At 43.6% G+C, this 27,824-nt stretch overlaps 2 protein-coding genes across 3 annotated transcripts; one reads left to right on the top strand and one right to left on the bottom strand.

Moving 5' to 3' along the window:
• The first annotated feature begins 1,767 nt into the window (after positions 1 to 1,767).
• On the top strand, positions 1,768 to 18,971 carry hsf2 (heat shock transcription factor 2). 2 transcript variants are annotated; one of them, XM_084560601.1, is made up of 12 exons: positions 1,768 to 2,180; positions 2,665 to 2,773; positions 4,326 to 4,453; positions 4,768 to 4,892; positions 4,994 to 5,069; positions 6,449 to 6,510; positions 6,703 to 6,763; positions 7,643 to 7,776; positions 11,185 to 11,469; positions 11,928 to 12,030; positions 12,433 to 12,496; positions 15,746 to 18,971. In XM_084560601.1, exons 1-12 carry the CDS (start codon positions 2,088 to 2,090, stop codon positions 16,072 to 16,074), a joined length of 1,569 nt encoding a protein of 522 aa, XP_084416727.1. In that variant the 5' UTR covers positions 1,768 to 2,087; the 3' UTR covers positions 16,075 to 18,971. The 2 variants fall into 2 exon arrangements, with proteins under 2 accessions (XP_084416727.1, XP_084416726.1); XM_084560600.1 differs by having other exon boundaries at positions 1,770 to 2,180; positions 6,685 to 6,763.
• Positions 18,972 to 20,649: 1,678 nt separating this feature from the next.
• Positions 20,650 to 27,814, bottom strand: serinc1 (serine incorporator 1). The gene is made up of 10 exons (XM_084560212.1): positions 27,666 to 27,814; positions 25,966 to 26,127; positions 25,494 to 25,687; positions 24,919 to 24,998; positions 23,865 to 24,002; positions 23,589 to 23,758; positions 23,208 to 23,298; positions 22,064 to 22,205; positions 21,733 to 21,957; positions 20,650 to 21,613 (listed from the first exon to the last, which is right to left on the bottom strand). The coding sequence occupies exons 1-10, from the start codon at positions 27,702 to 27,704 to the stop codon at positions 21,475 to 21,477; spliced, it is 1,380 nt and encodes a 459-aa protein (XP_084416338.1). The 5' UTR covers positions 27,705 to 27,814; the 3' UTR covers positions 20,650 to 21,474.
• Between the last annotated feature and the right edge of the window lie 10 nt (positions 27,815 to 27,824).

Raw genomic sequence — 27,824 nt, 5'->3', positions numbered from 1 at the left:
GTTGAGAAACAAATGGACTTAAGCATATTGAGACTTGTGCACTGTGGATTAAATCAACACTTTTTTCATATGTAAAATGACAGAAACCCCTTTTATAAGAGACAGCCGGATTTTGGTGTTTAGTGTTTTTCTGCTAAATCTTTCTTTTTGCCACAGTGAGGACCGCGACCATCTGAACGTAACAACAGTTTTATCGTGTCTGCATGATGCAGGGCTAAATACAAAGATCTGATGTGGACGTTGCAAATGATCATGGAGGGCAGTAATGCACGCAATATCATCAAAACTTCAAAAATCTCAGTTCTTTCAAATCTTGTTCTGCTATTCTAATCTGACTTTTCTGAATTAAACTGCAGCCGCACAGCTTACTTTATTTGTCCACAGTGTAAACCTGGGGTGTCAGACCCAGGGTCCACATACAGCCCAGTTTGATCTCAAGGGGGCCGGACCATAATAATAGCACAACAACTGTTACTGTCCATTTGCAAAACATTTTATGAGGAACCTGAAATTTCATAACAATTTCTTAAAAGTGCAATTTCAGCACATTGCTGCCATCTGCTGTTTAGTTCAAGCTCTGACTAAAACAGTGTGACCCTTAGACAAATTAGGAATAGCAGTTACTTTTATTGGACAAATTGAAGTTAGCGTCTTCTGCATCATTTTTGCACTTTACATCTTCAACCTGTGGGCCAGGTTGGACCCTCTGGCGGGTTTGTTTTAGCCCACCGACCATATGTTTTACACTCCAGCAGCTGTTGGACCGCTATGCATCTGCCGGAAAAGTTGTTACTATGGTTGCGTGCATCTTTCCTGCACACGTGTGGTTGTGTATGCCCTGTTCAGAGCCTCCTGTATGTCACTGTGATTGCGAAGCAGCCGCCTACCCTAAACTTTTCCAGGAATACTCAATGAACAAATCAAATAAGCACAGCTATGGTGCCATGAGTTGAGTAGGATCATGTGTACACAATTACTTCCTTAGCTGTATATAACTAGTTAGTAACCAAATCTGTGAGGGGTAGATAATTCATCGGTGTGTTGCCTCTTAAGCATGGATCAAGTCAGTTGTTGTGAGTCGGCTTGGGAGAGATGCAGTCTCTTTCTGTTGGTGCATACAATCAGTGTGATCTCAGTTCAGCAGAAACTTCATCTCATCTTCTGTAACCGCTTATCCTGCGAAGGGTCGCAGGTCGGGCTGAAGCTGTCATCGGGCGAGAGGCGGGGTACACCCTGGACAGGTCTCCAGTCTATCTCAGGGCTAACACAGAGAGACGGACAACCATTCACACTCATATGCACATCTAAGGCCAATTTAGAATCACTAATGAACCTAACCAGCATGTCTTTGGATGGTGGGAGGAAGCTGGAGAACCTGGAGAGAACCCATGCAGACACAGGAAGAACATGCAAACTCCACACAGAAAGGAACCAGTCGGCCATGATGAATTCAAACCTTCTTGCTGTGAGGCATCAGTGCTTCAACAGAAACTTTATTTATTTTGTTTAACTAACCATTCAGTTGCATTTGTTTGCAAAAATGTTGAAAATTTGCTCCTTGGATTCAATATCTGAATCAAAACTAAATCTTAGTCCAAAGAATTCATTAGAGGAATATTAATTAACTTGAAGTGAACTTCTTTTGGCAATATAGTGAAGTAGTAATTCCGTTCTCAGCCTTAACACTTTGTCAGGATCAATATTTCTTAAATTAAATACTGGTTTTGGTCCCAAACTGTTGTTTATCTTTTAGAAAAAAAATATTATAAACATATGTTGACGGCATGAAAGTTTTTAGGCAGTATTTATTATAGTTTTGTCAAGAATCACTGCAGCACGTTCACTTTTAATTCCTCTTTAAAACGGTCTCTTTCGTTTGCATGGAGCTCCACGTGAGGAGTCTTACGTAAAATCTCTTCTGACCAATCAGCTGCCGAGCACTAGAACCGGAAGTTGTACGCTATTGGCGTTTTCCTAGAGGCAGAGTGTGTAACCTGTGTTTTTCTCTACGGGGGTAGGAAAAAAAAAAAGAAAACAGCAGTACACGTTGCGCATTTTCAGCGAAAAGTGAATTTATCCTTCTGAAGATGAAACACAACTCGAGCGTCCCGGCCTTCCTCACCAAGCTTTGGACGCTGGTGGAGGATGCAGACACCAACGAGTTCATTTGCTGGAGTCAGGTAACGCCGAAGCTGTGCATCGTTAGCATGCTAGCTAGCTGCTGAAGCTAACAGCAAAGAAAACAACAGCTAGCTAGCTAGCGATATTTACCTTTTATATTTACCACAAGTGTTAAATATGCCACGAAAAATTATATTGAACGAGTACGAGTTTCTTCTGGCCTGCATTATACGCCACATACTCGATTCTACATTGAAGCTATGGGCTAAAAAAACAAAAAAAAACCTTAACTAGGCACCAACTACTAGCTTTCCTGTTATCCTGTGATGAGCAGCTGTTTATTAACAACCCCATTAAATAAAACTGTGTCTAAACTCACAAATCAAGTTTATTTTGGGGCCTTTGTGTCACTGTAAATGTTTATATATGTGTGAACAGAGTTGTGGGCGTGTAGCTAAGAAAGACCACAATGAAATGGATCCAGTGATCACCTGAGGAGATTTTCTGACTGTCCTTGTCTTTTTTTTTTTTTTTTTTTTCCAGGAGGGCAACAGCTTCCTCGTTCTGGACGAGCAGCGCTTCGCCAAGGAGATCCTCCCCAAGTTCTTCAAGCACAACAACATGGCCAGTTTCATCAGGCAGCTCAACATGTGTAAGAAATGCGTTCATCGGGTCGTCTTGTCCTGGACCACACCCTCCCGCCAGTAGTCGGTTCTTTGCAGTGGGTCGACCAAGACCCTGTCCGGTGCTTCCTCTTTTAAAGAACCTTTTCGGCCACACAGCTTGCTTTATTTGTCCGACGTCCGTCCCAAACCCAAAGATATTCAGCTGATTGGTTCAGAAGTTGCACATATTATACATAGCTGTCCGTTCATGCAGCTGTAGACTTTGGTGCTATGTTTACTAGGGATGTCCCGATCAAACCCCGCCCCCCAGTCCGATACTGATCTTTTAATATTCCTGATCTGATCTTAAAGGGGAACTACTGTTTTTTTTTTTTTTTACAACCTTGACCTTATTTCGGGCATAAAATACGACCGTTTACTCACCCATATAACTTTGGTGTCATTTGGAGTCGTTCGGGAGATATTTAGACGATATTAGTCTGTCCATATAGTGGAAGTGAATGGGGCACCGACACGCAGCCGCTAAATAACGCATTATCTGCAGCGAAACTCGTTCATTTCGCCAATATTTTGTTATGAAAAGCTAGTGCTATTCCCTGCTGAGTCCGGAGTTACCTGTTATCATCATCCTGGGTTTGTAGATTCTTTGTCGAACGACTCCAAATGACACCAAAGTTATATGGGTGAGTAAACAACCATATTTTATGCCAGAAATAAGGTCCAGGTTGCAAAAAAACAATAATTCCCCTTTAAATAAACAAAATTTCCTCCCCTGGAGATTCATAAAAGCTTTTCTTATCTTACTCATATTCTCCTAGATTGCCTGTCCACACATTACGTAATATACAAACTGTTGACTGACTGACTTCATTTACCAAAGTAAAGTACTGCCACACAGCAGACATGTTTTAGCAACGTGATCTTCCTTCTCCTTTTTCTTCAATTTCCGTCAGCTGCGCTACGCTAGCCGACCCGCCACTAAAACAGAAGAAGACTACGACACACGCGATGCATGTTACATAAAGATGGACAGAGCTAGCATTCAAAATATTCATTGTAGTGATGCTTGGTATACAGAGTGCTCATTAAGTTACTGTATAGAAATAAACACAAGCTCATGGGGGGCCTAACGCTAATGCCCGGTGACTCATCTTTCTGCAGCGTTACCGGCTCTCTAGAAGAGGACCAGACGTTTTTTTTTTTTTTTTTTGTCGTACGCCGAGCAATATAGCTTGTTAAGCAGAGATTCAGCCAGGTCCTCTATGCAGTCCAAGCGCCACATACAGTCTGTAGCCTGCAGAGGAAATAAGCAGAGAACCACCAATTTGCTGATTGGTTGCTGTTTGTTATTGGCCTTATTGGAGTGTCAAATTTGAAGCCGTTTCATTTGTTAATAATCATTACTGTAACAAAACCTACATCCTTACATGGATAATAAGTAGTTCTGTTAGCGACATGTGACAGTGACTTAATTATCAGGACCGACGTTTCCCAGAAGAACGTCGCAGTAATGAGATCATCGCTGTTATTGATTGACGACGTGGAGCTCTGATTGTGTGTGTTTGTGTGTTTGTTCAGATGGATTTCGTAAGGTGATGCACATTGATACGGGGATCGTGAAGCAGGAGAAGGACGGCCCGGTGGAGTTTCAGCACCCCTACTTTAAACACGGACAGGATGATTTGCTGGAAAACATCAAGAGGAAGGTGGAGTGATCAGTTGGCGCTTTTCTTTTCGGCTGTCGACCGAATTAATATGTTTAAAATATAGTCAAAAGATCCCAAAACCCTTGAATAGCATGGGCTGTCAACACCGAATCAGTGGTGTTTACTTCTATTGACTATTGAGACACACTGTTTAACAGAGTTGACCTGTTTAACCTTAAGACCTTTGAAACATCTGTCTTGTCACTGAACAGGAAATTTAGTTTCAGATGTTAGATCAGTTTTGGTGTCATTTTAAAGTTTCCTGGGTTGAAATTCTGAAAATACAAGAGTTCATTGAGTTGTGCGTCTTCCAGGTTTCCAACGCCCGGCCAGAAGACAACAAAATCAGACAGGAAGACCTGTCCAAGATACTGGCGAGCGTCCAGAGTGTTCACAGCAAACAGGAGAGCATAGATGCCAGGCTGGCCACACTCAAGCGGTGAGTGTAGAGCTCGTAACTGGTTATAGAAAAAAGGAAAATATTTCTGTAAATGGCTGAAAAAAAAATACACACTTGTGAGTAAATGTTTTGTTGTTTAGGGAGAATGAAGCTTTGTGGAGGGAGATCTCAGATCTGAGGCAGAAACACGCCCACCAACAGCAGCTCATCAAAAAGGTTAGTGCTATACCGCACCATTTAGCTGCCATTATGTGGAACTCTGTTCAGACGCGTGGTTCCCATCATTTACCACCTGCTTTCTGAGAGAAACAATCTATTTAACAGAAGAAATAATATTATTAAAACATCCTTTCTGATGACTTTTAAGGATGTTCATACTTTCCTGCTTGAGATAATACTGTGCACCTTTGAATGTGGCACATCTTTAACAGGGAATTGTCTTTGTAAGGAATGTAAGGATTAATTAAACAGCTTTCTGATTGGCCTGCTGACATCAACCATCAGGGGTCTGAGTCATTAACCAGATGACTCAGAATGACTCAGACCGTTCATCAAGTCTTGACTTCCTATGTTATGTTTGGTAGGTTAGACAAGCAATAGGAATGCGGGTTCAATTCCCATAGAAAGACATTGAAAACGAATAGACTTGAGCTTGTTACATACTCCGCAAGAAGCAAGACATTTGTTCTTGTTCTCAAGGTGAGCAAAAACAAGAACAAAGTTTGTTCTGGTTGATTCATTTATACTTTCAAGAGCAGAAGTCCTTGTAGGGCCCTCCCACTGCAGCATATGTCACACTAATCATTGTGGGAGATGGACAACGAGAGGCTTTCGGATATCGGCCAGTCATTTCGGATCCGTCGGATTACGCCCTTCACACACACAGTGTGTTGGTCACACTGAATATTAGCATCTATGAGCTCACAGAGTGGCCGCTAGCATTTCCGCTTTTCCGCGTTAACCACGGCCTACTTCCGTTTTCTGACGATCACAGAACAGTTGTCGCGAGAAATAAGTTCTGCCCAGATGATGTGTCGAGAAGCTGCGAGAACAAAATGACGTCGTTTTGTTCTCGAAACCCTAGCCGTGAGAAAAAATTTCTTGCTTCTTGCGGAGATTGTAACAACCTTGTAGCTAGCATTGCAATTCTTCACACATAAAAACATCTACTATAGTCAATAAGCATGGGTATAGGAGAGGAAAAAGCTAGCATAAAAACAGAAAACTATTGAAAAGACTAGTAATTTCTTGTCTGCCAACGTTGCAACGCTGTCTCATTTCCATTTCACCTCTAGACTCTACACTGCAGATTTTTTTGAACTTTTTCAATAGGATTCACATTGTTTGCTAACGTAGCAACATAGCAACAGTAACATAGGAAGTTGGGACTTGACAAAGGGTAGAAGTCCGCTGGTTGGGGTTCACCAGAAGGCCAAGTGAAGTGAATTTTCAACAGATCAACAGAATATTTTGTCTCCCCCCCATGGCGCCAATGTTTTAGAATAAGCAGGAGTAAACTTTTTTTTATTAAAAGTTTGCTTTTGGAAAGAAAAAAGAGAGAGATGTTCAATCTTAGTCCTTATGTTTTCTTTCAGTTGATACATTTCATCGTCACATTGGTACAGAACAACCGCATCCTGAATTTAAAACGCAAACGGTGAGTTAACATCTGTTACAGCCCTGTTACAAATATGGGGTATGATATTGAAAATAAAATAATGTTGCTGTTAATGACTTGGAAATCAATTATTGATAATCATTTTGTTAAAGGACTTCCCTAACCCTACCCCATAAACTATAGTTTATGAACTTGTCACTGTCTTTTTGGCAGGCCAATTCTTATGAATAGCAATGGAAAGAAACCAAAATACATCCATCAGATCTATGATGACAAGGTGTGTGTTGATCAGGTCAGTAAAAATTTCTCATACGGTTGGTCACTGCTCATGTTATACTTGCCATACCTACATGGTTTGTACTTATTTCACGTTTGAATTGAAATTTTGAAGTAGTTTTCTTCAAGCGATCTTTGACGTGAGGCAGAATTCTAGTTATTTATACCGCGGTGCGTCACAGTCGATTAGGTTCAAGGATGTTTTCCGGAAAAGCTGTCTTAGGTTCGTGCCATGTGTCTGTTATCAAAGCCAAATCCAGGTCAAATTTTTTGAAGTCTCTTTCGGATTGGAGACACGTGCGCTTTTACTCAAACAGTTGGGAGAGTTACCTGTAAATCCTGAGATGAAAGTCTCACTCATGAAAGTGAGATTCTTGGTCTTCTCTTAGTCCGCAATCTGTTGGAACAGTCAGCCCCGGACAAATTGTCAGTTTCTTGAAATGTAGACAGTGGTTTGTTTTTTTCTTACTGTGGAATTTATTACAAATCATTTGGAGATCTTATTAAACCCTTGCCAGGCACATGCAATCACAACCTTTTTTTGAAGACTTAAAAGAGCTTGATCTTGGCTTGACAACACTGCCCACTTCAGTAGCCAAGAACAATGCACCCTTGATCTTAGCCCTAAGAGGGTTGAAAATATTAGCACCTAATCTGGAGCCACTGAGTCTAATTTTGTAATTGTACTGCACTATTTTTTTTTTTCTATGTGCCTGATTTCTTCTTTTGTTTTAAAAAGAACTACGAAAAGACAATTTTTTGAGTGATTTGTTGGCGTAAACCACTTTTTGTAACAGGCCTATATGTTAACAGAAGTCGAGCCAAGATAGCTCTGAAGAGGAAGTTTACTGAGGTTCAGATACTGACAGAGTTGTCATCATCCCCTCCCGTTTAGCCATCTGTCAACAGTCTAAATGGTGTGAAGGGCTCAGAAATATCAGAAGACGTCATTATCTGTGACTTGACTGAGAATGACACAGAGTCGACCGCTGAGATCACAGAGGAGTCACCCAGAACCTACGAGAATGGGTAAGACGCCTTTCTTTTTACTCTATTCTGTTGCTTTCAAACCGCTAACTGTTGAACCCGATGTAAACTAATAACGACTGCAGAACAAATAGGAAGTGTTTGCTTTGCGTCAGTGCTCTCCTGCGTGGTTTAGGGTTGTTCATTAAGGGGGCGTATTGTCATATGTGCAACTACAAGCACTCGAGCCCTGTGAACGTGGTGCAGATTGTTTTTCCTCTGCTTGAACATCCACCCCCGGTGTTTCTGCTATGATTTATTTAGGAATTATTTTACCAGGAAATCTGAATCTTTCTGGTAGCATTGCAATAATGGCATTAAATTATAGACTCCATCCGTCCAGACACCCCTCTCCCCAGCAACACATTCCAGCTCTTCCTGAGGGATCCCGAGGCGTTCCCAGGCCAGACAGGATATATATTTTCTGCATCTACCCTGGGGTCTCCTCCCAGAAGGCTGTGCTGGTGTACCAGGAACATGAGGGAGGCGACAGGAGACATCGTCACCAGGTGCCCGAACGACCTCAACTGGCTCCTTTTGACGTGAAGGTGCAGCGGTTCTACCTCAAGCTCCCTCCAGATGTCCAAGCTCCTAACCCTATCTCTAAGGCTGAGCACAGGAACCCTGTGTAGAAATCTCATTTCAGCCGCTGGTAACCGCAATGTCATTCTTCTGGTCATTACCCAAAGTTCATGACCGTAGGTGAAGGTTGGAACGTAGATCGACTGGTAAATTGAAAGCTTTGTCTTACGGCTCAGCTCCCTCTTCACCACAACACTTAGATGCAGGACCCACTTTATTGCAGCTGCCACTGCAAACCATCTATTTATCCCTCGGTCCATTGTACCATCACTCGTAAACATACTTGAACTCCCTCACTTGGGACAACTGGACCCCAACCCAGAGGGAACAATTGACCATATTCCGTGTAGCCAGACCCTTGTCTCAACCACTTCACAGTCAGCTGCAAAAACTCTCCAGTGCGGGCTGAAGGTCACGATCCGATGAAGCCAGCAACCACATCATCTGCAAAAAGCAGGGATGCGATTCTGAGGTTCCCATACCCTCTTCACCCCAGCTGCGCCTTAAGATCCTCTCCATGAATGTCATAAACGGTACTGGAGACAAGGGACAGCCCTGACAGAGTCCAACAACCACCGGAAACGAGCTCTTAGTGCTAAGGATACGGACACAGCTGTCTTTTGTTCTCACTTTGGTTATACAAGCAACTTGTGTCATCTTCTTGACGGGTTACCTTGACTAATCCTGAGAGCAATGTGAGTGTGAGTATGTGTGGGTGAAGGTTTTTCAAGGACAAGGCCTTGAGGGTGGAGTTTTCTTAAAAGCCTGATGCACTCCTACCCCGGAAGTATGCTTGCGTTTGTAGTAATCTCCGGGATGCACATGACAGGGATGTTTAACCTGACTGGCAGCCATCATTGACGTGGCATCATCAGTAGAAGAAGAGAATTCTTCTATCAGAGCTTGACATGGCTCTTTGTAGTCATTCCTGATACTTATGGACAGCTTTAGAGCTGGCTTTTCCAGATCCCCTTCAAAAGTGTTGGAACAGTGAGGCAAATTCCTTTATTCCATTATTATTATTCCATCTCAAGAAGAATATGAGACACGAGATCGGCATTTCAGCTTTCGTTTCCATTTGGATCTGATAAACTTAACTTAGGAGATATCATTATTTGTAACGGAACACCACATTTTTAGGCAAGCAAAAGTATCGGAACAGACTTAAAATAAATTGAATGAGACTAAATAAGTATTTAGTTGCAAATCATTTGCATGCAATAATAATGCATCAAGCTTGCGACCCATTGGCATCACCAAACTTTTGCATTCTTCTTTTGTGATGCTTTTCCAAGCTTGCAATGCAGCCATTTTCAGTTTTTGTTTGTTTTGGGCGGGGGTTACTCCCTTCAGTCTCCTCTTTAGCAGGTAAAATGTATGCTCTATAGGGTTTAAGTCTGGAGACTGACTTGGCCAGTCTAAGACCGTCCACTTTTTGCCCGCAATGAATACCTTTGTTGCTTTGGCAGTGTGTTTTGGGTCATTGTCTTGCTGCATGATGAAGGATCTCCCAATCAGTTTGGTTGCATCTTGCAATGTTTCTGTAGACTTTTGAGTTCATTTTGCTGCTGCCATCACTGGTTACATTATCAATGAAGATAAGTGAGCCTGTCCCAGAAGAAGCCATGCAAGCCCAAGCCATGGCATTACCGCCACCTTGTTTCACAGATGAGCTTGTATGTTTGGGATCATGAGCAGATCCTTTCGTTCTTGGTCGCTTTGGTAAAGGTTAAACTTTGTCTCATCAGTCCATAAAACTTTGTCCCAGAATGTTTGAGTGTTGTCTCTGTACTTTTTGGCAAATTCCAGCCTGGCCTTCCTCCTGTACTTGCTAATGAGTGGTTTGCATCTTCTGGTGTAGCCTCTGTACTTTTGTTCGTGAAGCCTTCTGCGAATAGTAGATTGTGATACATTCACTCCTGCCCTCTGGAGGTTACTTCTGATGTCACTAGGGTCTTTCTTTACAGCCCTCGCCATGTTTCTGTCGTCAACTGTTGTCGTTTTCCTTGATCTCCCCGTTAGACATCTGTTACTTAGTACACCAGTGGTTTCTTTCTTCTTCGGGACATTCCGAATGGTTGCCTATGGCCAATGTTTGTGCAATGGCTCTGATTGATTTTCCCACTTCTCTCAGTTTCACCATTGCTTGTTTTCCACCCATAGACAGATCTCTGGTTTTCATCTTGGTTACACCTCTAACTATAAATGCAGTCATGCAGTGTAACAGGACACACCTGGGCTACGAAACACACCTGTTGGTCACATGTTGCAATACTTTTGCTCACGTGAAAAAAATGGGTGGGTTCAAACAAAAGTATGGTGTATCAGATCCAGATGTAAATACCTGGAAATAAAAGCTGAAATGTTGGATCTTGTGTCTCATATTCCTCTTTTGATGTCAAACCCAAATGTTTTCAGTCTACAGCAAAGGTTAAGGAATTTGCCTCACTGTTCCAATACTTTCGGAGGGCGTGTAAGTTTGACTTTCTCTCAGACAAAAAACGGGATTTGGGAAAATTAGATGACACACTCTTGGACGTAATTGCAAAATCTGCCCAGATCAGCCTGAATACTACGTAGAGTTGTCTTCCAATCTAATGAACAACACATACTGTTGAGACGTCTCTCATTGTATCTTTGCAGCTTGCAATATGCATGGGCAAGTAATGAGAATGTATTGTTGTTTTGTCTATTTTACAGACTTCAGAACGACAGAGGAGAGTTTGAAATACAGATCCAACTGGCTTTACCTTCTATGTTTAAAATAACTAATAATATATATAGCTGTCTTTATTAACGGCATGCTTTTTTGTTAATATTCTCCCTCAGCGATATAGAAATCGTGGAAGTAGAGCTGGACAGCTGCGTGGTACTGCCAGCTGAGATGGAGCTGAGCACCACATGCGCAGATGACACCAAACAGACGGAGGCTGATGTGTCAGCAGCTGCAGATGCCAGCCAGAGAAGCAGCACTTTAGACAGCAGCAGGCCAACTAGCAGCGCCCTGCAGCTAAACAAGCCCTCTGGCTTGAATCTTGACGACCCCATGAAGATGATGGATTCCATATTGAATGAGAATGGAGCTATATCGCAGAACATCAACCTGCTGGGCAAGTAAGGGCCAACCTTAAATGATAGGATTGCTAGTTTTATGCATTAGCAACAGCGGCTGCTTTAGACGGAGGCTTTATGTTAGTTCCAAAGACCTGAACATTTTATGAAAACGTTATCAACAGCTTGATGGAATTCCTTGGACCACTTGGGCTCAAGATTGCTTTTTACAATGTGGCGGTCAAGGTCTTCATCCTAGAAGTCAATGACCCGTTTCACTGCATCATAATGTTCTGCAAAAACACTTAAACACGCATCTTAACTGCACATATTATATTTGAGGCCGGACAGCTGCAAACACTTAGGTTAAAATACACTCGGGAAAAGTCTGCATCGAAACAACAAACACTGAACGTGACGTTTAAAAGAAGAGAAGAACCTAAAAGTTGCCTAAATGTTCTACACACTGTACTGTACTGCATATTTCTGCTTATTGATGTAATGTGTGTGTGTTTTGTCAGACTGGAGCTCATGGACTATCTGGACAGCATTGACTGCAGTCTGGAGGACTTTCAGGCCATGCTCTACGGAAAACAGTTTGGCGTTGATTTTGATGGCTTAGAGGTAAAATTTTATTATTTGCACTTGTAACTAGAAAACTTGAATCAGTTGTAATACAGCATAGTTTTATTTCAGCGCTGTCAATAAGAGCATCAGAACAAGTTGTACTTTTTCAGTATTACTGGAAGGGGAAGGGAAGAAGGAATCCAAAGCAAGCAGATAATTTCAAACATGCATTTGGATAAAGCATACACGACACAAACAAGACTATGATTAAAAACACTGAACAAGGCAGCATTTAAAGTACCAACAGCTTTGTGTCTGAAAGTCTCTGTATTACAAGTTAACAAGATTACCAAGACAAAAAGCTTAGTCAGCAGTGAGTCATTATAAAGGTGAGCGGGCTGGTGTAATGTACGAATAAATGAATGTGAGCATAATGACTTCTTGCCTGTGTGTTTTCAGGAAAGCGTGTGCTCCAAAGACAATACTGACACCGACAGAGACAGGACAGACGAAGATAACACAGGTGAGTGTACATAATAGTATAGTGCAAAACATCTGCTAGGGTTACTAGTAGACGTGTTTGGAATGGTATTTTTGGAAGACTGTTTGTTGGCTGCATTATACTCTAATCATTCACTGCTGTGCGAGCTGCTGACTGAGAGAATAACACTGCTTTATAATGGCGGTGGTGGACAGAAATAGCTTCTGGAGCCATTAGATGTGAGGGCTAATCAAGCTTTTTTTGTTTTCAAACCACTGTTTTTTGTTGCGTAGCACCTCTACACTGCTGGGAAAATTGGGTGATGCAGCTAACATGAACAGTAGGTTCCAGTTAGAGAAGCACGTATATCATACAGATAGGCTGGTATAGATCTATACAAGCATAACATACTGACCACTGACAGTTGAAATAAATATCATTGACCATCTTGTGATAATTCAGTGTTCTCCTGAGAAACATTTGGACCTGGCATTCATTGGTGTGGATGTTACTTAGACATGTAGCACCCACCTAGACCAGACCAGGCACCCCCCACCCCATAGCAATGACACTCCTTGATGGCAGCAGCCATCCCCAGCAGGATGCAGCCTGACACAGGCACACACACAAAAACGATTTAGGAACAACTCAAACAAACATGAAGAACAGCACAAGGTGTTGACCTGGCCTCCAAATTCACTAGATCTCAAACTGATAAGGTATCTGTGGGATGATCCACAGAGGCCCCTCCCCTCAAAGGCCCCCCACTAACAGCATCATGTTGCCAGACACTACAGGACACCCTCAGAAGGCCCATGTTTGTATGTCTCTACCCAACCAGCCTCAACTCAATGGGTGCCCACTTATGAGCTTCTGCTCAAGGTTCCTTCCATTTTCAAATTCCCTTGCCACCGTCTCCTCAGTGCTACCTCTGGGGGTTTCAGGTTGGGCTTTGTAAAGCGTTTTGACCTAGTTTAGATTGTATTTGTGAACACACAGCACCCCATACGGACAGAAAAACACAGAATTGTAGACATCTTTTGCAAATTTATTAAAGAACAAAAACTGAAATATCACATGGTCACAAATCACACCTGGATTTGGGGATCCCATTCCTCCTTGGAGATCCTCTCCAGTTCTGTCAGGTTGGACGGTGAACACTGGTGGACAGCCATTTTCAGGTCTCTCCAGATGCTCAATTGGGTTTAAGCCAGGGCTCTGACTGGGCCATTCAAAAACAATCAGTTATTTTAGCTGTGTGCTTAGGCTTAGGGTCATTGTCTTGTGAAAGGTGAACCTTCGGCCCAGTCTAAGGTCCTGAGTACTCTGGAAAAGGTTTTCGTCCAGGATATCTCTGTACTTGACTGCATTCGTCTTTCCTTAATTTGCAACCAGTCATCCTGTCCCTTCAGCTGAAAAACACCCCCACAGCATGATGCTGCCACCACCATGCTTCACTGTTGGGATTGTCTGGTTTTCTCCACACATAATGCTTATAATTAAGGAAAGAAAGTTCAATCTTGGTCTCATCAGACCAGAGAATCGTATTTCTCATAGCCTGGGAATCCTTCGTGTGTTTTTTGGCAAACTGCGCGGGCTTTCATCTGTCTTGCATGAGGAGAAGCTTCCGTCAGGCCACTCTGCCATAAAGCCCCTATTGGTGGACGGCTGCAGTGATGGTTGACTTTCTAGAACTTTCCACCATCTCCACACTGCATCTCTGGAGTTCAGACACAGTGATCTTTGGGTTCTTCTACCACTCTTCTCCCTCGATTGCCAAGTTTGGCCTCCCTCAGTTGCCAGTCCTAGAGACTGCCAGCTCTAGGAAGAGTTCTGGTCGTCCCAAACGTCTTCCATTTAAGGATTGTGGAGGCCGCTGTGCTCTTAGGAACCTTAAGTGCAGCAGAAATCCTTTTGTAACCTCGGCCAGATCTCTGTCTCTGAGCTCTTCGGGCAGTTCCTTCGACCTCATGATTCTCATTTGCTCTGACATACACTGTGAGCTGTAAGGTCTTATACAGACAGGTGTGTGCCTTTCCTAATCAAGTCCAATCCATTTAATTAAACACAGCTGGACTCGAATGAAGGATGATCAGAGGAAATGGATAGCACATGAGTTAAATATACGAGTGTCGCAGCAAAGAGTCTGAATACTTGTGTCCATTTGATATTTCAGTTTTTCTTTTTTAATGAATTTGCAAACAAAAAGTTTACATTTCTGAGTTTTTCTGGTGATATGGGGTGCTGAGTGTACCTTGATGAGGAAGAAAATTAACTTAAATTCAAGAATTGTACCCTTTTTGTTCTAGTTGTGTGACCATGGTTATCTGGGACAGTTTTGCAGTCTCCCTATGCCTTGGCCCACATGCCTTGACATGTCTTCAGAAAAAAATGTGTTTAAAATATTAATTTTACTGGTTTTAAATTCAGACAGGGAACAAGTAAGGCTTTAAACTGTGGTCTCATGTCTTCCAGCTAGTAAGTGCCGTCTACAAGCATCCGTTTATAAAAAATAAGTAAATGTTCAGGCAGAAATAAAAACCTTTCATTTCAGTCTGTTCAAACTTCTATTACTCAATCCCCAGTAGCAGTCACTGTAATTCAGAGGGGAACTAAATTATAGTATTACCTTTCAAAAATAGACCTAAACCATGTCTGTACTGCGACCGGTTCAAGAACAGCTTTCAGTTTATTTTGGGTACGCCACGGATAGACGTTAAATAAGCCCTGTACGGAAATGGAAGCACGCCTTCAGATGTGTCTTTTAGTTCTGTAGTCCGTTCCAGCAGTGCTTTATTTTGGAGTTGTTTAAGCGTGTTCTCCATTTGATATGAAGAAATGACGAGTAGTAGGGGACTGTCCTGTCTCCTTTTCTGTTCACTCTTTACACCGGTGATTTCCAGTCCAGCTCTGGGTTCTCTGACAACTCTGCAGTGGTTGGGTTTATTAGAGATGGACAGGAGGTGGAGTATAGGACACTGATAGGAGACTTTGTGGAGTAATCCCAGGCAAACCACCTACTCCTGAATGTGGACAAGACCAAGGAGCTGGTCATTGACTTCAGGAGGAAGAGGACACCAGTGGAGCCCATCACCATCCAGGGCCTGGTGGTGGAAGTAGTGGACCACTATAAGAACCGGGGAGTCCACATGAACAGCAGACTAGACTGGAAAGCTACTGTTACCAAGCAGTTTCCCTTGTGGAAGTGTTCAAATTTAGGGAGATGGTGATTATTTTTAAGCAGTGGACTGAACGGACCTTACTCATCTTATTTTTCTGTCTCGTGTTCAGATAAGCAGCTGATCCAGTACACCTCCTGCCCCCTGCTGGCCTTCCTTGACGGTTGCACCGGTTCTTCAGACCTGGATCTGAGCAGCAGCAGCAGCAGCAGCAGCAGCAGCAGTGTCTCCTCCAGCACCCACTTCCAGCCCCCCTCTAGCCCCGGCGGGTCATCGAGGGCCGAGCCGCCGTCGGAGCTGCTGGAGTCGAAGCGGCCCCCTCGCAGCTCCCTGATTCGCTTGGAACCTCTGACGGAGGCGGAGGCCAGCGAGGAGACGCTCTTTGACCTGTGCAGACTGAGTCCCGCTGGACCCGAGGCAGACTGCCTGACCAGAGTGTAAGCAGTACGACCACAGACTCTGGTCCGAGAAGCAGAACTGAAAAAAAAAAGCAGCAGGCAGGTGGAGGAATAACTGGTTAGCACAGCTTTTTTTGTATTTAAGACCTGTTGCATTTAGTTGCAGAAATAACCAATTTTCATCAAGTATAACCGTTGCTTAACGACATACGGCAGACTAATAATACTAAACACACAGCCACCTCATGTACTTGACGTGTCTGTTTCTTTTTCGTTTGTTGCTCTGTACACAAGGCATCCCGGTAACATGTACAGTTCCATTTACGTCACCCAAAACTTGACGGGAGGCGCAGTATCACAAACAAAAACTCTCGAGGAATTAAGAAGAAAGGGATCCAAAGGGACAAAAGTCATTAAAATATCTCTATCTTCGTCTGATTCATCAACTAAGACCTGATGTAGTAGCTCTGCCTTAAGTCCGTTCCTGCTAATGGCCGCAACCACGAGCAGAAACGTGGACTAGGCTTCAGCTTCGAGGCTAACGGTACTCTTATTTCTGCAACTTTAATGCGTAATACGATGCGAACGGAACGAGCTGTGGCGAGGAAACGGCTTTCCCGTCACACCGATTCTCCGGAGACTCAAGAAGACGGAAGCCTTAGTTGATAATCCGGCCTTTTCCTCACCTTACCTGTAATTAAGGAACCAACCTTTGTACATACATCTGAACTTCTGTTCTGATTATCTTTTGTTACACGTCCGTCTGCAGAGCTGAGGCTTCAAAAAAAGCAGTATTCCTATCAGATAGGAGTATCGCCATCTGGGGCGGCTACTCCTCTTCGGACCTTTTGTTACGTTTGTTAAGTAGAAAACTGGAACACAGAGTGAACAAAAAGCCTAAACCTTGTTCAAAGTCACTTGGGTTTCCTAATCAGTGCCTGGTTCAGGCTTCACCGTGGCGGGCGCTAAAAAGGCTGTACAGTACGTCATTCTCGTGCATGCTGTAAATCTGGATGCAGATGCAAAAAAAAAAAAAAAAAAGATATCGTGAAGTGACTGTAAGCGATGTGATGTGTGCTCGTGACAACACGAACCCCCACAGCGGATCCCGTCATGCATTCCTTTAGCGGCATAACAATAAAAACCAAGTGGTCTGGGTGTCAGAGTTCACGTCTCGTCAGTTTTTGGTGCAATTATTTAGCTTTTTAACGAGGTTTCATTCTCGTGGCTCGTGGGCATACTATCAAGCCGAAGACCGAATCTGTTCTGGAACTTGAAGTCGCTGTATAAATGTGCATTGATCCAGCGACTTGCAGCACATACGGCATACCGCAGACTGTAAATACGCTTCATCTCTCGTTCCCAACTCAAATCTAGATGTTGTGCTTGCCGTGTTCGTGTTCAGCTGCTGCCGTTCAGCAGCCACCATCTTCACTGTTAAGACCTCATAGGATTTCTGTTCATGTGAATCAGAAGCTTAAGTCAGTGTGCGTTTGTCCTATACAGAAGCAGAAGTGTAACATTAAAATGGGACTGGCTGAAAGGAGGATTTAAACGTTACCGCTTGCTGTTACTCGAACCAGATTTGGTTTTCTTTTTGTCGAGGTAGCCTGAGGAGCATTCTTTGAATCAACTTTATGAACAGTAGCGATACCAGGTTGTTGAGAATGGTTAAAATGAAACCAACTAGATGTAATTTGTGGTTGCTGTTGTGATGGGAAGTTCGGCTCTTTTCCGCGAGTCGTCTCTTTTGCCACGGCTCCCGAAGAAGAGCCGTCTCTTTCGGCTCCCGAACGGCTCTTTATTTATAGCCTGATATCTTAGCCCAACACAGCAAATACATATTGCTTTCAATATTTCAAATGAACAAAACACTGCAATCAAATCCACACAAGCAAAAACAGAACCAAACTCCATAAACAAACGGTACAAATGTCCTTGTGCAGGTTTGTGTTGGAACCTGCTCTTAATATATTTTCATTTTGCAGTGAAGACACTGCTCTCTCATTCCCAATTGTCTTTACAGTTCCGCCCCCGTCCTCACCTGAGCAGACATAAACAAGCAAAAGGCAAAAGAACAGTGGGGAGTCGGCTCTCACTGGATGGGAATCGGCTCTTCTGACTCACTACCAATCATCGGCTCTTAGATCCGGCTCTTTTGCGCATGACACATCACTAGTTGCTGTATCTGAGCTGAACTCAGTTGAACTAAAGTGTTAATTCCGGGGAAAAACATCCTTGAGTAGACGCGTTGTGTTTGGCTCTTAAAGGGTAGTGGTAGAGGTCAGCCTTATAGGAGCCGTCCAACGGCGTTGACGGGACATCTTCTACTAGGAGCTAAAGAAAAACATGGCAACAGTTCTGACTCTTTCTTAGTCTGGCTGCTGCAGCGTCTGCTTTAACACAATTTGTCAGTTCACAGCTGACAGTTTTCAGCCCATACGCTGATCATACGTTGCCAAAATGCACCCAATACAGCCCAAAATATTAGATTGGTGTTTAGTGCTATAACCACCCAGATTACGCACGCAAGCGTATGTAGAAGTCACACAGCAACAAGCGGCAGCAGCCACCCACCGCAACTCCTCACAGGTAGCTACCAGGAAGCCATCGGATGTCATCATGTGCTCCGCCGATAGACAGATGGAGTGCTACACTTCTTCAGACTTATTATTTTTATCCTCGTTTGAAATCATTGTTAAGCATTGTCATGTGATGTTTTGCACTGCTATGTCTGATTTGTTTCTAAATAAACTTAAAATCTTCAAAGGAAAAAAGCAGTCCCTGCCCACTTACATCATAGATTCGCTTGTAAAAGGTAAGAAAAAAACTGTCCCAGATTTAGTTTGCTCATTCAATTTTCACCTGAAAAAAATGAAGAAAAAGTGCCAGGTCAGCAACACTGCCTGGCCAAAAAAAAAAAAAAAGTCACCACCTGGATCTAACTAAGCAAATGGGTACGAGCCACCTATTGGATAATTACTGCATGGGTGGTTATCTTTCAGCTGGCAACAAGTTATTTAACCCCAACGGATGCAATGAGTAGCTTCTCATTTCTTAAACAACCATGTCTAAAGACACATCCTGTGGTTGTGAAAAAGATATTAGTCTGTTTGAGAAGGGTCAAATCATTGGCATGCATCAAGCAGAGAAAACATCTAAGGAGATTGAAGAAACTATTAAAACTGGGTTAAGAACTGTCCAACGCTTTATTAAAAACTGGAAGTCAGTCGCTTGTCTAGTGCAGATGAGAGTTGGTCAAATACCAAGTTATGACACAATATTTCGTTTCTGGAGCCACTCATCAGCGACAGATGATGACTGAAGAGAGGCTGTCACTCCTCAGCTTTTATACTAACCTAAACGATGGTCTTATCTGCAGTCACATCACAAGATCACATGTGACTTGACACAACTCATTGTACTAACACCTCAACATCTCATGACACGCATTAACACTTCTCCTTCACGTTGACCATCATTGTGTGACATGCAGTGACAAATTTCCAGAACACAGGGACACAGAGGAGGCACTTCAAATACCCCCTCAGGCTGAACTCCTTCATGTGAGTTCTTTATGTTAATGGAGCGTACAACAACATATCCATTCATTCCCTGCAACCACATGATTATAATAGGGTAGATCTTCTGACCATACCACAAGCTTCCACCTTACAATCTAATGTTGCATCCACATATGTTAATTTCATATATAGTATTAAAATATTAAGGGACATTTAAGAATTTCCCTCACAGGAACCATCGTCTTCCATCAAAATCCTGATTGATGGTGATTGGCGATCACTTAAACGTTTGGTGAAATCAAATAGAAGAAGAACAACAGTAGAACTCAGGGCTATGTTTAATAGTGAAAGTAAGAACATTTCCACATGTACAATGTGAAGGGAACTCAAGGGATTTGGACTGAACAGCTGTGTAGCCTTAAGAAAACCACTAATCAGTGAAGCTAACTGGAAACAAAGGCTTCAGTTTGCTAGGGAGCATAAAGATTGGACTCTGGAGCAATGGAAGAAGGTCATGTGGTCTGATGAGTCCAGATTTACCCTGTTCCAGAGTGATGGGGGCATCAGGGTAAGAAGAGAGGCAGATGAAGTGATGCACCCATCATGCCTAGTGTCTACTGTACAAACCTGTGGGGGCAGTGCTATGATCTGGGGTTGCTGCAGTTGCTCAGGTCTAGGTTCAGCAACATTATGTTGCCCAAAGAATGAGGTCAGCTGACTACCTGAATATACTGAATGACCAGGTTATTCCATCGATGGATTTTTTTCTTCCCTGATGTTCACGGGCATATTCCAAGATGACAATGTCAGGATTCATGGGGCTCAGATTGTGAAAGAGTGGTTCAGGGAGCATGAGACATCATTTTCACACATGGATTGTCCACCACAGAGTCCAGACCTTAACCCCATTGAGAATCTTTGGGATGTGCTGGAGAAGGCTTTGTGCAGTGGTCAGACTCTCCCATCATCAATACAAGATCTTGGTGAACAATGAATGCAACACTGGATGGAAATAAATCTGGTGATATTGGAGATGCAACGAACTTTGACGTTGTAAAAACTGGCACCAACGTAGTCAAGAAAACGGACACATCTTACTTTTCCTCAGTTTTATTTAACGCACTTACAACACTTTTAGGTCAAGAGAAATGTCATTAGGATAAAAGCACAAATGAAACAAAACACAGCTGCACTGCGTCTGCTAAGTCTGTGAGAAACCACTTATATATATATATATATATATATATATAAATGGCAAACACTGTGAAATAACTTATCTAGAGGTTTTAAAAGCAATCCATTGTAAAAACTTCACAACTAAAGTCAAAATCCGAGTCAAAAACAGGAAAGCGGATAAGTTACGCCGGACACAACACGCTCCATGCAAGGTGACGCGCCGTCAGTCGCTCGAACCCGTCTGGGAACAACAAAATCATTTTACACGTAACAGTATTTCCACATATGTTACTACAGTACGTTGTCGTCGTCCAGGGGAAGGAGGGGGGGAGGCAATCAAACATAACATCCTTCATAAAAGCTTCATACGCTAAAGGGTGAGCTAACTGCGGAATGAAAGCAGGTGGAGTAACACCACACAGACGGTCACTTTTTAATGTCACGTCACGTTTTAAGGGAAAAAATCATGCGGCTCTGTCTAGAGGTGTGAAAGCAAACCAACGCGCTAACAAAATACGTACAGCTTATTTACAAATGCGACAAACCACTAGGCTGCTGGATGACGTTACATCTGAGAGAGGAGGCCGGGTTGGTTGGAGCAAAAAGACTTGATTTAAAACAACCCCATTCATCATCGTCACTCCAGCAGCAGCCGACGCGACCTACTGCGAATTTTCCCGAAACAAAACACAGACGAAGCAGAGCGTGAATGAATGTACGAGCGGCGGGACGGAGTGCGAGCCTCAGTCGAAGTCCCTGTTGACCAGGACCAGAGGAGCCACCAGCGTCCACACGTAGAGGGCGATGCAGATCCAGCTGGAGGAGATCTTCACCCACACCGACGGCCACTTGCTGGTCATGGCCTCGTAGTTGGAGTCGGGGCTGCGAGCGCAGAGAAAAGGGACATTTTTCGGGGGTTTTTAAACGATCCAAGCTGCCTCAAGACAATAAACATAAATCACGTCCCCATACAGACACTGTTAGATTAATCTGAAACCTACCTGTACCAGTTGGTGAGGGTCATCATTATGTAGAGCGACGCCAGGAAAAGCATGAAGTGGAAGAAAGAGTACGAATATGTCACCCCGTCCTTCTCGTTGTCCACGGCCCGGGTGTTGGCGCCGTCCTCCTCGAAGCTGTCGGGCTGGGGCCCGTCCTCGATCAGCGCCGACTCGTCGCTGGTCAGGGTCAGCTTGTTGACCTGGCCGTTGGACGAGTTGCGAATGCTACGAACGTACAAACGGAGGACGATGAGAGGCGGTCGTTTTCACGCGCCGCAAGTTACAAGTTATCTCGGCCTGCTCGAGTAAAAATTAAAAAGGAGTCCCTCACCTGGAGTAGAGGACACACATGAGGAAGAGAATCAACCCCACGATCCCCTGGGCGTCCCACCACTGAACCACGTGGTCTTGGCCCGCAGGAGTGGTGCTGTTCAGCCCGATGATACCCAGAAGGCTTGGGTTGCATTTCCTGTCTGCAAAACAAAGCCAAATGTATAGTTAGTTTCAATCTCAAGTCACAGGTGGCTCGCTTAGCTTAGCATAGCATAGCATAGCATAGCACAGCATAGGTTGTAGGGGCGTGCCATCTAAGGCACCTCACGATTCGATTCGATTCCGACTCGGGGTGCTACAATTCGATTATTCGACAATTATCATGATATTAACGATTATCGCGATTTCCGATGTATCTTTTTTCCCCATTCAGGATTTTTTTTCCTAACTCATACTTTTAAATCAGTATCCATTAATTAAAGTAACCAAACAAATTTATCTCCATTATCTTTTATTTAGGTCAAACCATCAAATGATCCAACATATTTTCCACCTTAGAACCAACAGGGATAAAAAAGTGTGCCTGTAGCAGCAGCCTATACAACAAAAATCTGCTCTTATTCACAATTATTAATATTATTATTATTAGTATTATTATTATTATTATGTCCACCAGGTTCTGGGTAATACGGTCTATAGGGGGCGCGACAAGTGACATGTATATATTTGAGTCCTATTGCCTACTCAGTTGGCAGACCCAGCTTTCCCCTAGTCACACTTGACCTCCTGTTAGCTCTTTACCCACCTGCTTTAGCCTATGACTCCCTCTAGTGGCAGACTGAGGCAATGGCATGGACCCCTTTATGATCGCTTGCGATTATCTAGTTATAATTAATATTATATTGGGCTCCAGCGTCCGCATCAGACCACGGAAACCCTGGTTGTTAACGACAGCGTACGGACGTAAATCCTGGATGATAAGATTCGTGTCACCCTTTCAGAGCTGCGGGGAAGTTATCAATTTGATAATTGATGAATCTAATAATCGATGTATCAGCACACCACTAATAGGTTGTAATTTTTTGCATACAGTGTCAAATTCTGACATGAGGACATATGTTTACATCTCAAAATCTGCTCCTTTTACAAAGGTGTGAAGAGTTATTACTATATCCCCTTTATATATACAAACATCCTCTCACCAGGCTCATTGGTCATGGCAGACCAGGTCAGGTACATGGTGTACAGGGTAACGAGGGAGGACTGCAACAGGCCAGACCTGGGCTGGGACTCCTTCACACAGAGAACAGCAGGCATTAGAGCAACGTCAGCAGGCAAAACCAAGCTTACGTCTTTAATAACACATCCCTGTAATTCTACAAGCTGTTCATTTTCTACTGCAGTGATGCACAACGCCAATTGCAGCCTAACCCCTGACGGCTAAATATAGTTTTAAAACACACATACGTACTCTATGCATCAATTATCTTACCAGCTGGATATTAAAGTGAGAAAATATAAGGTGTACAGTCCATAAATCTGCATAAATCAAACATGATACAGAGAAAAGAACCGGACTGAACCTGTATCTGTGGCAGGATGGACAGGACGGAGGCACCGACGCAAAGCAGCATGTTGATGCTGATGAAGACCTTGTTCTCGGTGCAGCCGTCGGAGTGGGTGTAGTAGATGTAAAACATCACCAGAGACACCAGGGACAGCAGGTAGTTGACTGCGGTGACTGACAGTAAAGCTGTGGACGCACAGTTTCATCACATTAACGGCAGCCAAACATTAAAAAGGCAGTTCACAGATTCGACCCATCAACAATCAAGTTTTTCTCGTGCTCGTCGTCGTACCTGCATACCAGCAACGAGAATTCCCCTCCTCCATCTTCTCCACCCAGGACTCGTTCCACGAGTGGGCGAAATCAATGAGCAGAACCAGTTGGATTAGGATGAAGCAGAAGGCTCCAGCCATGCCGACGTAGAACCAAACTGTGGGACAGAGAGGGCAATGACTTAATATTATCATTAGCCGTTTACCAAAACATATTCAACTTACAGTTATGTAACGGATTCGGGGCTTAAAGGGCAGACGCTCAGATTTAAACTGAAGGTCTTCACATCCACTACTACTTCATTTATTACTGTTGGTTTTATGTGCACACGAATAAGACTAAGACTCAGTAGCCTGGCCAGGAAGGTCCACCCAAAGCCAGCTGATTGACATCTTGGCAGCTCTACTGACCTCCGGTAGCTGACGCCACCCTGCACCGGCAATCACAACGCCGCCATATTGGCAGAAAAGCGTCATTTTCGAATTATTATTTGGTTGACAACAGCCAACTAACTTGTCCTCATACCAGTTACATCCAAAAATGGTCGACAGCCGTTGTGACCCAGGACGCCAGGATAGTCGGGGACGAGCATAGGGGAAATCGTTTTATAGGATTCCCAAAGATCCCGCAAAGACGGCAGTTTGCTTGTTTAATTTTTTAACACGATGTCCCAACAGATTTTCCGACACATCGAGAGCCCAGAGAGAGGGTGGAGAGGGCGGGGGGGGCTAACACACCTACTTAAGACTGTGGGTAGGAAGCCGGCGTACCTGGAGAAAGCAAGGGGAACACGCAAACTTACAGAAGGTCCCCAGCCTTCTAATTATTGCCCTGCTGGTACTAAGAAAAATTACAAAACTGGATCAGCGTTGGGTTAAAGTGCGTACATGCAAGTTGATAGCACATGTTGTTGTCCCCGAGACATTCATGTGAGAAAGCTATAAATAAATCCGTGACGGTAAGCAGGCTCAGCGTGCTCCTTGGTGTCACAGAGGTACAGGTACCTGCCGGCTAAGATGGATTTAATTCAAGAGGGTGGAGTAAAAAAAACAGCAGTCGAGAAGAATAGTTACCGGTGGTGAAAGGACCTTCTGAGATAAAGAATGATCCGACAGTTATGGCAACAGCTGCAGCGAACTTGAAGAACCAGAACCTGATAATGACAAAAAAAGTCTAAATTAGATATTCAGTAATCAAACTGTTCTTGAATCAGTCCCATATGTTCTCACGGGAGCTTTTACAGTTTGAGGATTTGCGTCATCTTTGTTTAGTGTCACTGTAAACTAAGTCTGGGCATCGCTACTGATTTCCTAAATCAATTCGATCCTAATTCTTTGTTTTTGTCGATCTCTTCTCTTGCCGTAATACTTTTTAAATCCGATCAGCTCTAAGGGCTGGCGGTGCTCTCAGAGTTGGAGCTCTCCCTCACACGTTGACTAATGTCTTTGTGCGGTTGCAGGAAATAGCATGCACTTTAAAGATCCATTCGAGGACTGAAGAAATAAAGATCGATCTGAATCAGGAAATCTGATCACAGCAAAATATTGCCAAAGCCTGAGTTTTTGTCATTACACACACACACACACACACACACACACACACACACACACACACTGAGGATGACGTAAGTGGTTAGACGCTGACTCACCCATTGTGCAGCGACGCTCGGGGATCTTGGCTGCTCTTAACTTTTATCATGAGCAGAGAGAAGAGCAGGAAGAACATGGCCATCCCAAAGCAGACTCGGTACACGGCCTTGTAGCCGACCAGCACATCGCAGTTCACGTGACCCTCCACGCCAGGAATAGTTGAACCCGTCCCTCCTTCACAGAAACCTGGAATCTAGAGCAGTGCAAGAAGACAGGCTAGGATGCTACACCGGGATTTGATTCGAGTCAACTGAAATGAATGGATTTATATTATAGCATCAACACTAATCTAGTGGCAGACAGACTGGCCACTGAAGTTAAATCACAAGAAAACCAGTGTCAGAGATGATTTTAACTAGAAACACCACTGTATTATTTAGAACACAGCATCTGATTCGCGTACTGGGACCTGCAAACCCTCTGGTTCATGGTCGACCCACTCAAATCTACAGTTCTCAATGAGGAAAATACCTTCTTAAGATGCCCCTCCATGCCGGGCATCAACATGATGCAGGCTACAGCCACTCCGAGCAGCAGGAAGAACGCATAGATGAGGCGAGTCACTGTGGAATTGTTTCCGCTCGGGCAGCATCGGCACAGCAGGCAGGGGGCGCTGCCGCACAGGCACGGTATCTGCATGGGCGAATCAGAAATGATAGCAGTCAGTCAACAGAACAGAAGGAGGGGATGTTACTACTTTCTGTTTGACGAGGTAGCCTGAGGTGCATTCTTTAAATCAACTTTATAAACAGAAAAGAGACCTGTCGTCCCGGTTGTTGAGAATAGTTAAAATGAAACCAACTAGAAGATGTGATTTGTGGTTGCCGTTAGTGATGGAAAGTCCGGGTCTTTTCTGTGAGCTGGCTCATGAGTCACGGCTCCCGGAGAAGAGTCGACTCGTCCAGCTCCCAAATGGCTCTTCTTTTTTTAGTATCGTTTATAGCCTAATATTTTAGGCCAACACAGCTAATACATACTGCATTCAATGTTTCGAATTAACAAAACACTGCAATCAAACAAAGTTCTGCTCCCGCCCTCACCAGAGCAGAGACAAACAAGCAAAAGGCAAAAAAAAATAGCTGGGAGCCGGCTCTCACTGGATGGGAATCGGCTCTTCTGATTCACTAGCAAGCATCTGCTCTTTTCTGAGAGCCGGCTCTTTTGAGCATGACACATCACGAGCTGATGCGTTACTTTCTCGTGTGGGAATAACAACACCCGGCTTACTTAAGTTACTAGTGATGGGAAGTTCAGCTCTTCTCTGAGAGCCGGCTCTTTTGCCACGGCTCCCAAAGAAGAGTTGGCTCTTTACGTAGTATCATTTATAGCCTAATATTTTAGCCCAACACAGCAAATACATATTGCATTCAATGTTTCAAATGAACAAAACGCTGCAATCAAATCCACACAAGCAAAAACAGAACCAAACGGTACAAATGTCCACGTGCATTTTGAGGTGAAGACACTCTACTCTGCCATTCGCAACTGTCTTTAAATTTCAGCCAGATGCTGCTTCACATAATGGTATGATCCCAAGTAATCACATATTATAAACAAAGTTCCACCCCTGTCCTCACCCTAGCAAAGACAAACGAGCAAAAGCCAAAAAAAACAAAGTGGGGAGTCGGCTCTCACTGGATGGGAATCGGCTCTTCTGACTCACTTACAAAGCAACGGCTCTTTTTTTGCGCATGACACATCACTTGCTCGTGTCGCAATAACAACACCCTGCTGTCTGAAGTAACCATCGCTTTACAAGGCAGCGATGTGTTGCAAGAGCTTGTGTTTATACCCCCTGTGACTTGTTGACATCCTAGCAAACATTAAACGTACAAAAAAATACACCTCACAATGACAAATGGAGGTTTAGGAAAAACTGCGTCATCATAAAACAACAACAAAACGAGTATTCAAGGCTTTTTGTTATTTACGCTGTTTATACGGTATTTAAATGGGTCACAATCAAAAGCTAATCATTTTTGCTCCTAAATTAATCTGGTTAGCTTACGCTGTATTCATTTGCGGAGGTCTGTCTACCCTGCGTCGATTATCTCAGCGGCCTTTCGTTTTCATTATTATTGCGCAGTCACTGTTAGCCTTTGTAAAATGGAAGCAGCTAAAAGCGGCGACAACACGCTATCTGGATTTAAAACAGATGAAATGCTTCTTACCCAGCTTGCCATGGAGCACAGTCCGAGAACGGCCCCCATGATGGATGTTGTTTATTCCTTCTCGAGTCCAACGATGTGTCTGGTAGCGGATGAGATCTTCTTACAAGATGGAGGGCTCCCCTTCTCTTACTTCTTTTCGGTTTTTTTGTTGTTGTTGTG

Source organism: Chelon labrosus, assembly GCF_963514085.1.
Source record: "Chelon labrosus genome assembly, chromosome: 14".
Taxonomy (NCBI): domain Eukaryota; kingdom Metazoa; phylum Chordata; class Actinopteri; order Mugiliformes; family Mugilidae; genus Chelon; species Chelon labrosus.
Note: the sequence above shows the minus strand (reverse complement) of the source record. Positions and strands in the feature narration are given on the sequence as shown.

Coding starts and splice junctions, on each gene's coding strand:
- hsf2 (XM_084560600.1), top strand. CDS start 2,088: ATGAAACACAACTCGAGCGTCCCGGCCTTCCTCACCAAGCTTTGGACG. Junction 6,511..6,684: donor CTGAATTTAAAACGCAAACG/GTGAGTTAACAT, acceptor TCTTTTTGGCAG/GCCAATTCTTATGAATAGCA. Junction 12,497..15,745: donor GACAGACGAAGATAACACAG/GTGAGTGTACAT, acceptor TCTCGTGTTCAG/ATAAGCAGCTGATCCAGTAC.
- serinc1 (XM_084560212.1), bottom strand. CDS start 27,704: ATGGGGGCCGTTCTCGGACTGTGCTCCATGGCAAGCTGG. Junction 23,759..23,864: donor TTCTCGTTGCTGGTATGCAG/GTACGACGACGA, acceptor GTGCGTCCACAG/CTTTACTGTCAGTCACCGCA. Junction 22,206..23,207: donor TGCCATGACCAATGAGCCTG/GTGAGAGGATGT, acceptor TTTGTTTTGCAG/ACAGGAAATGCAACCCAAGC.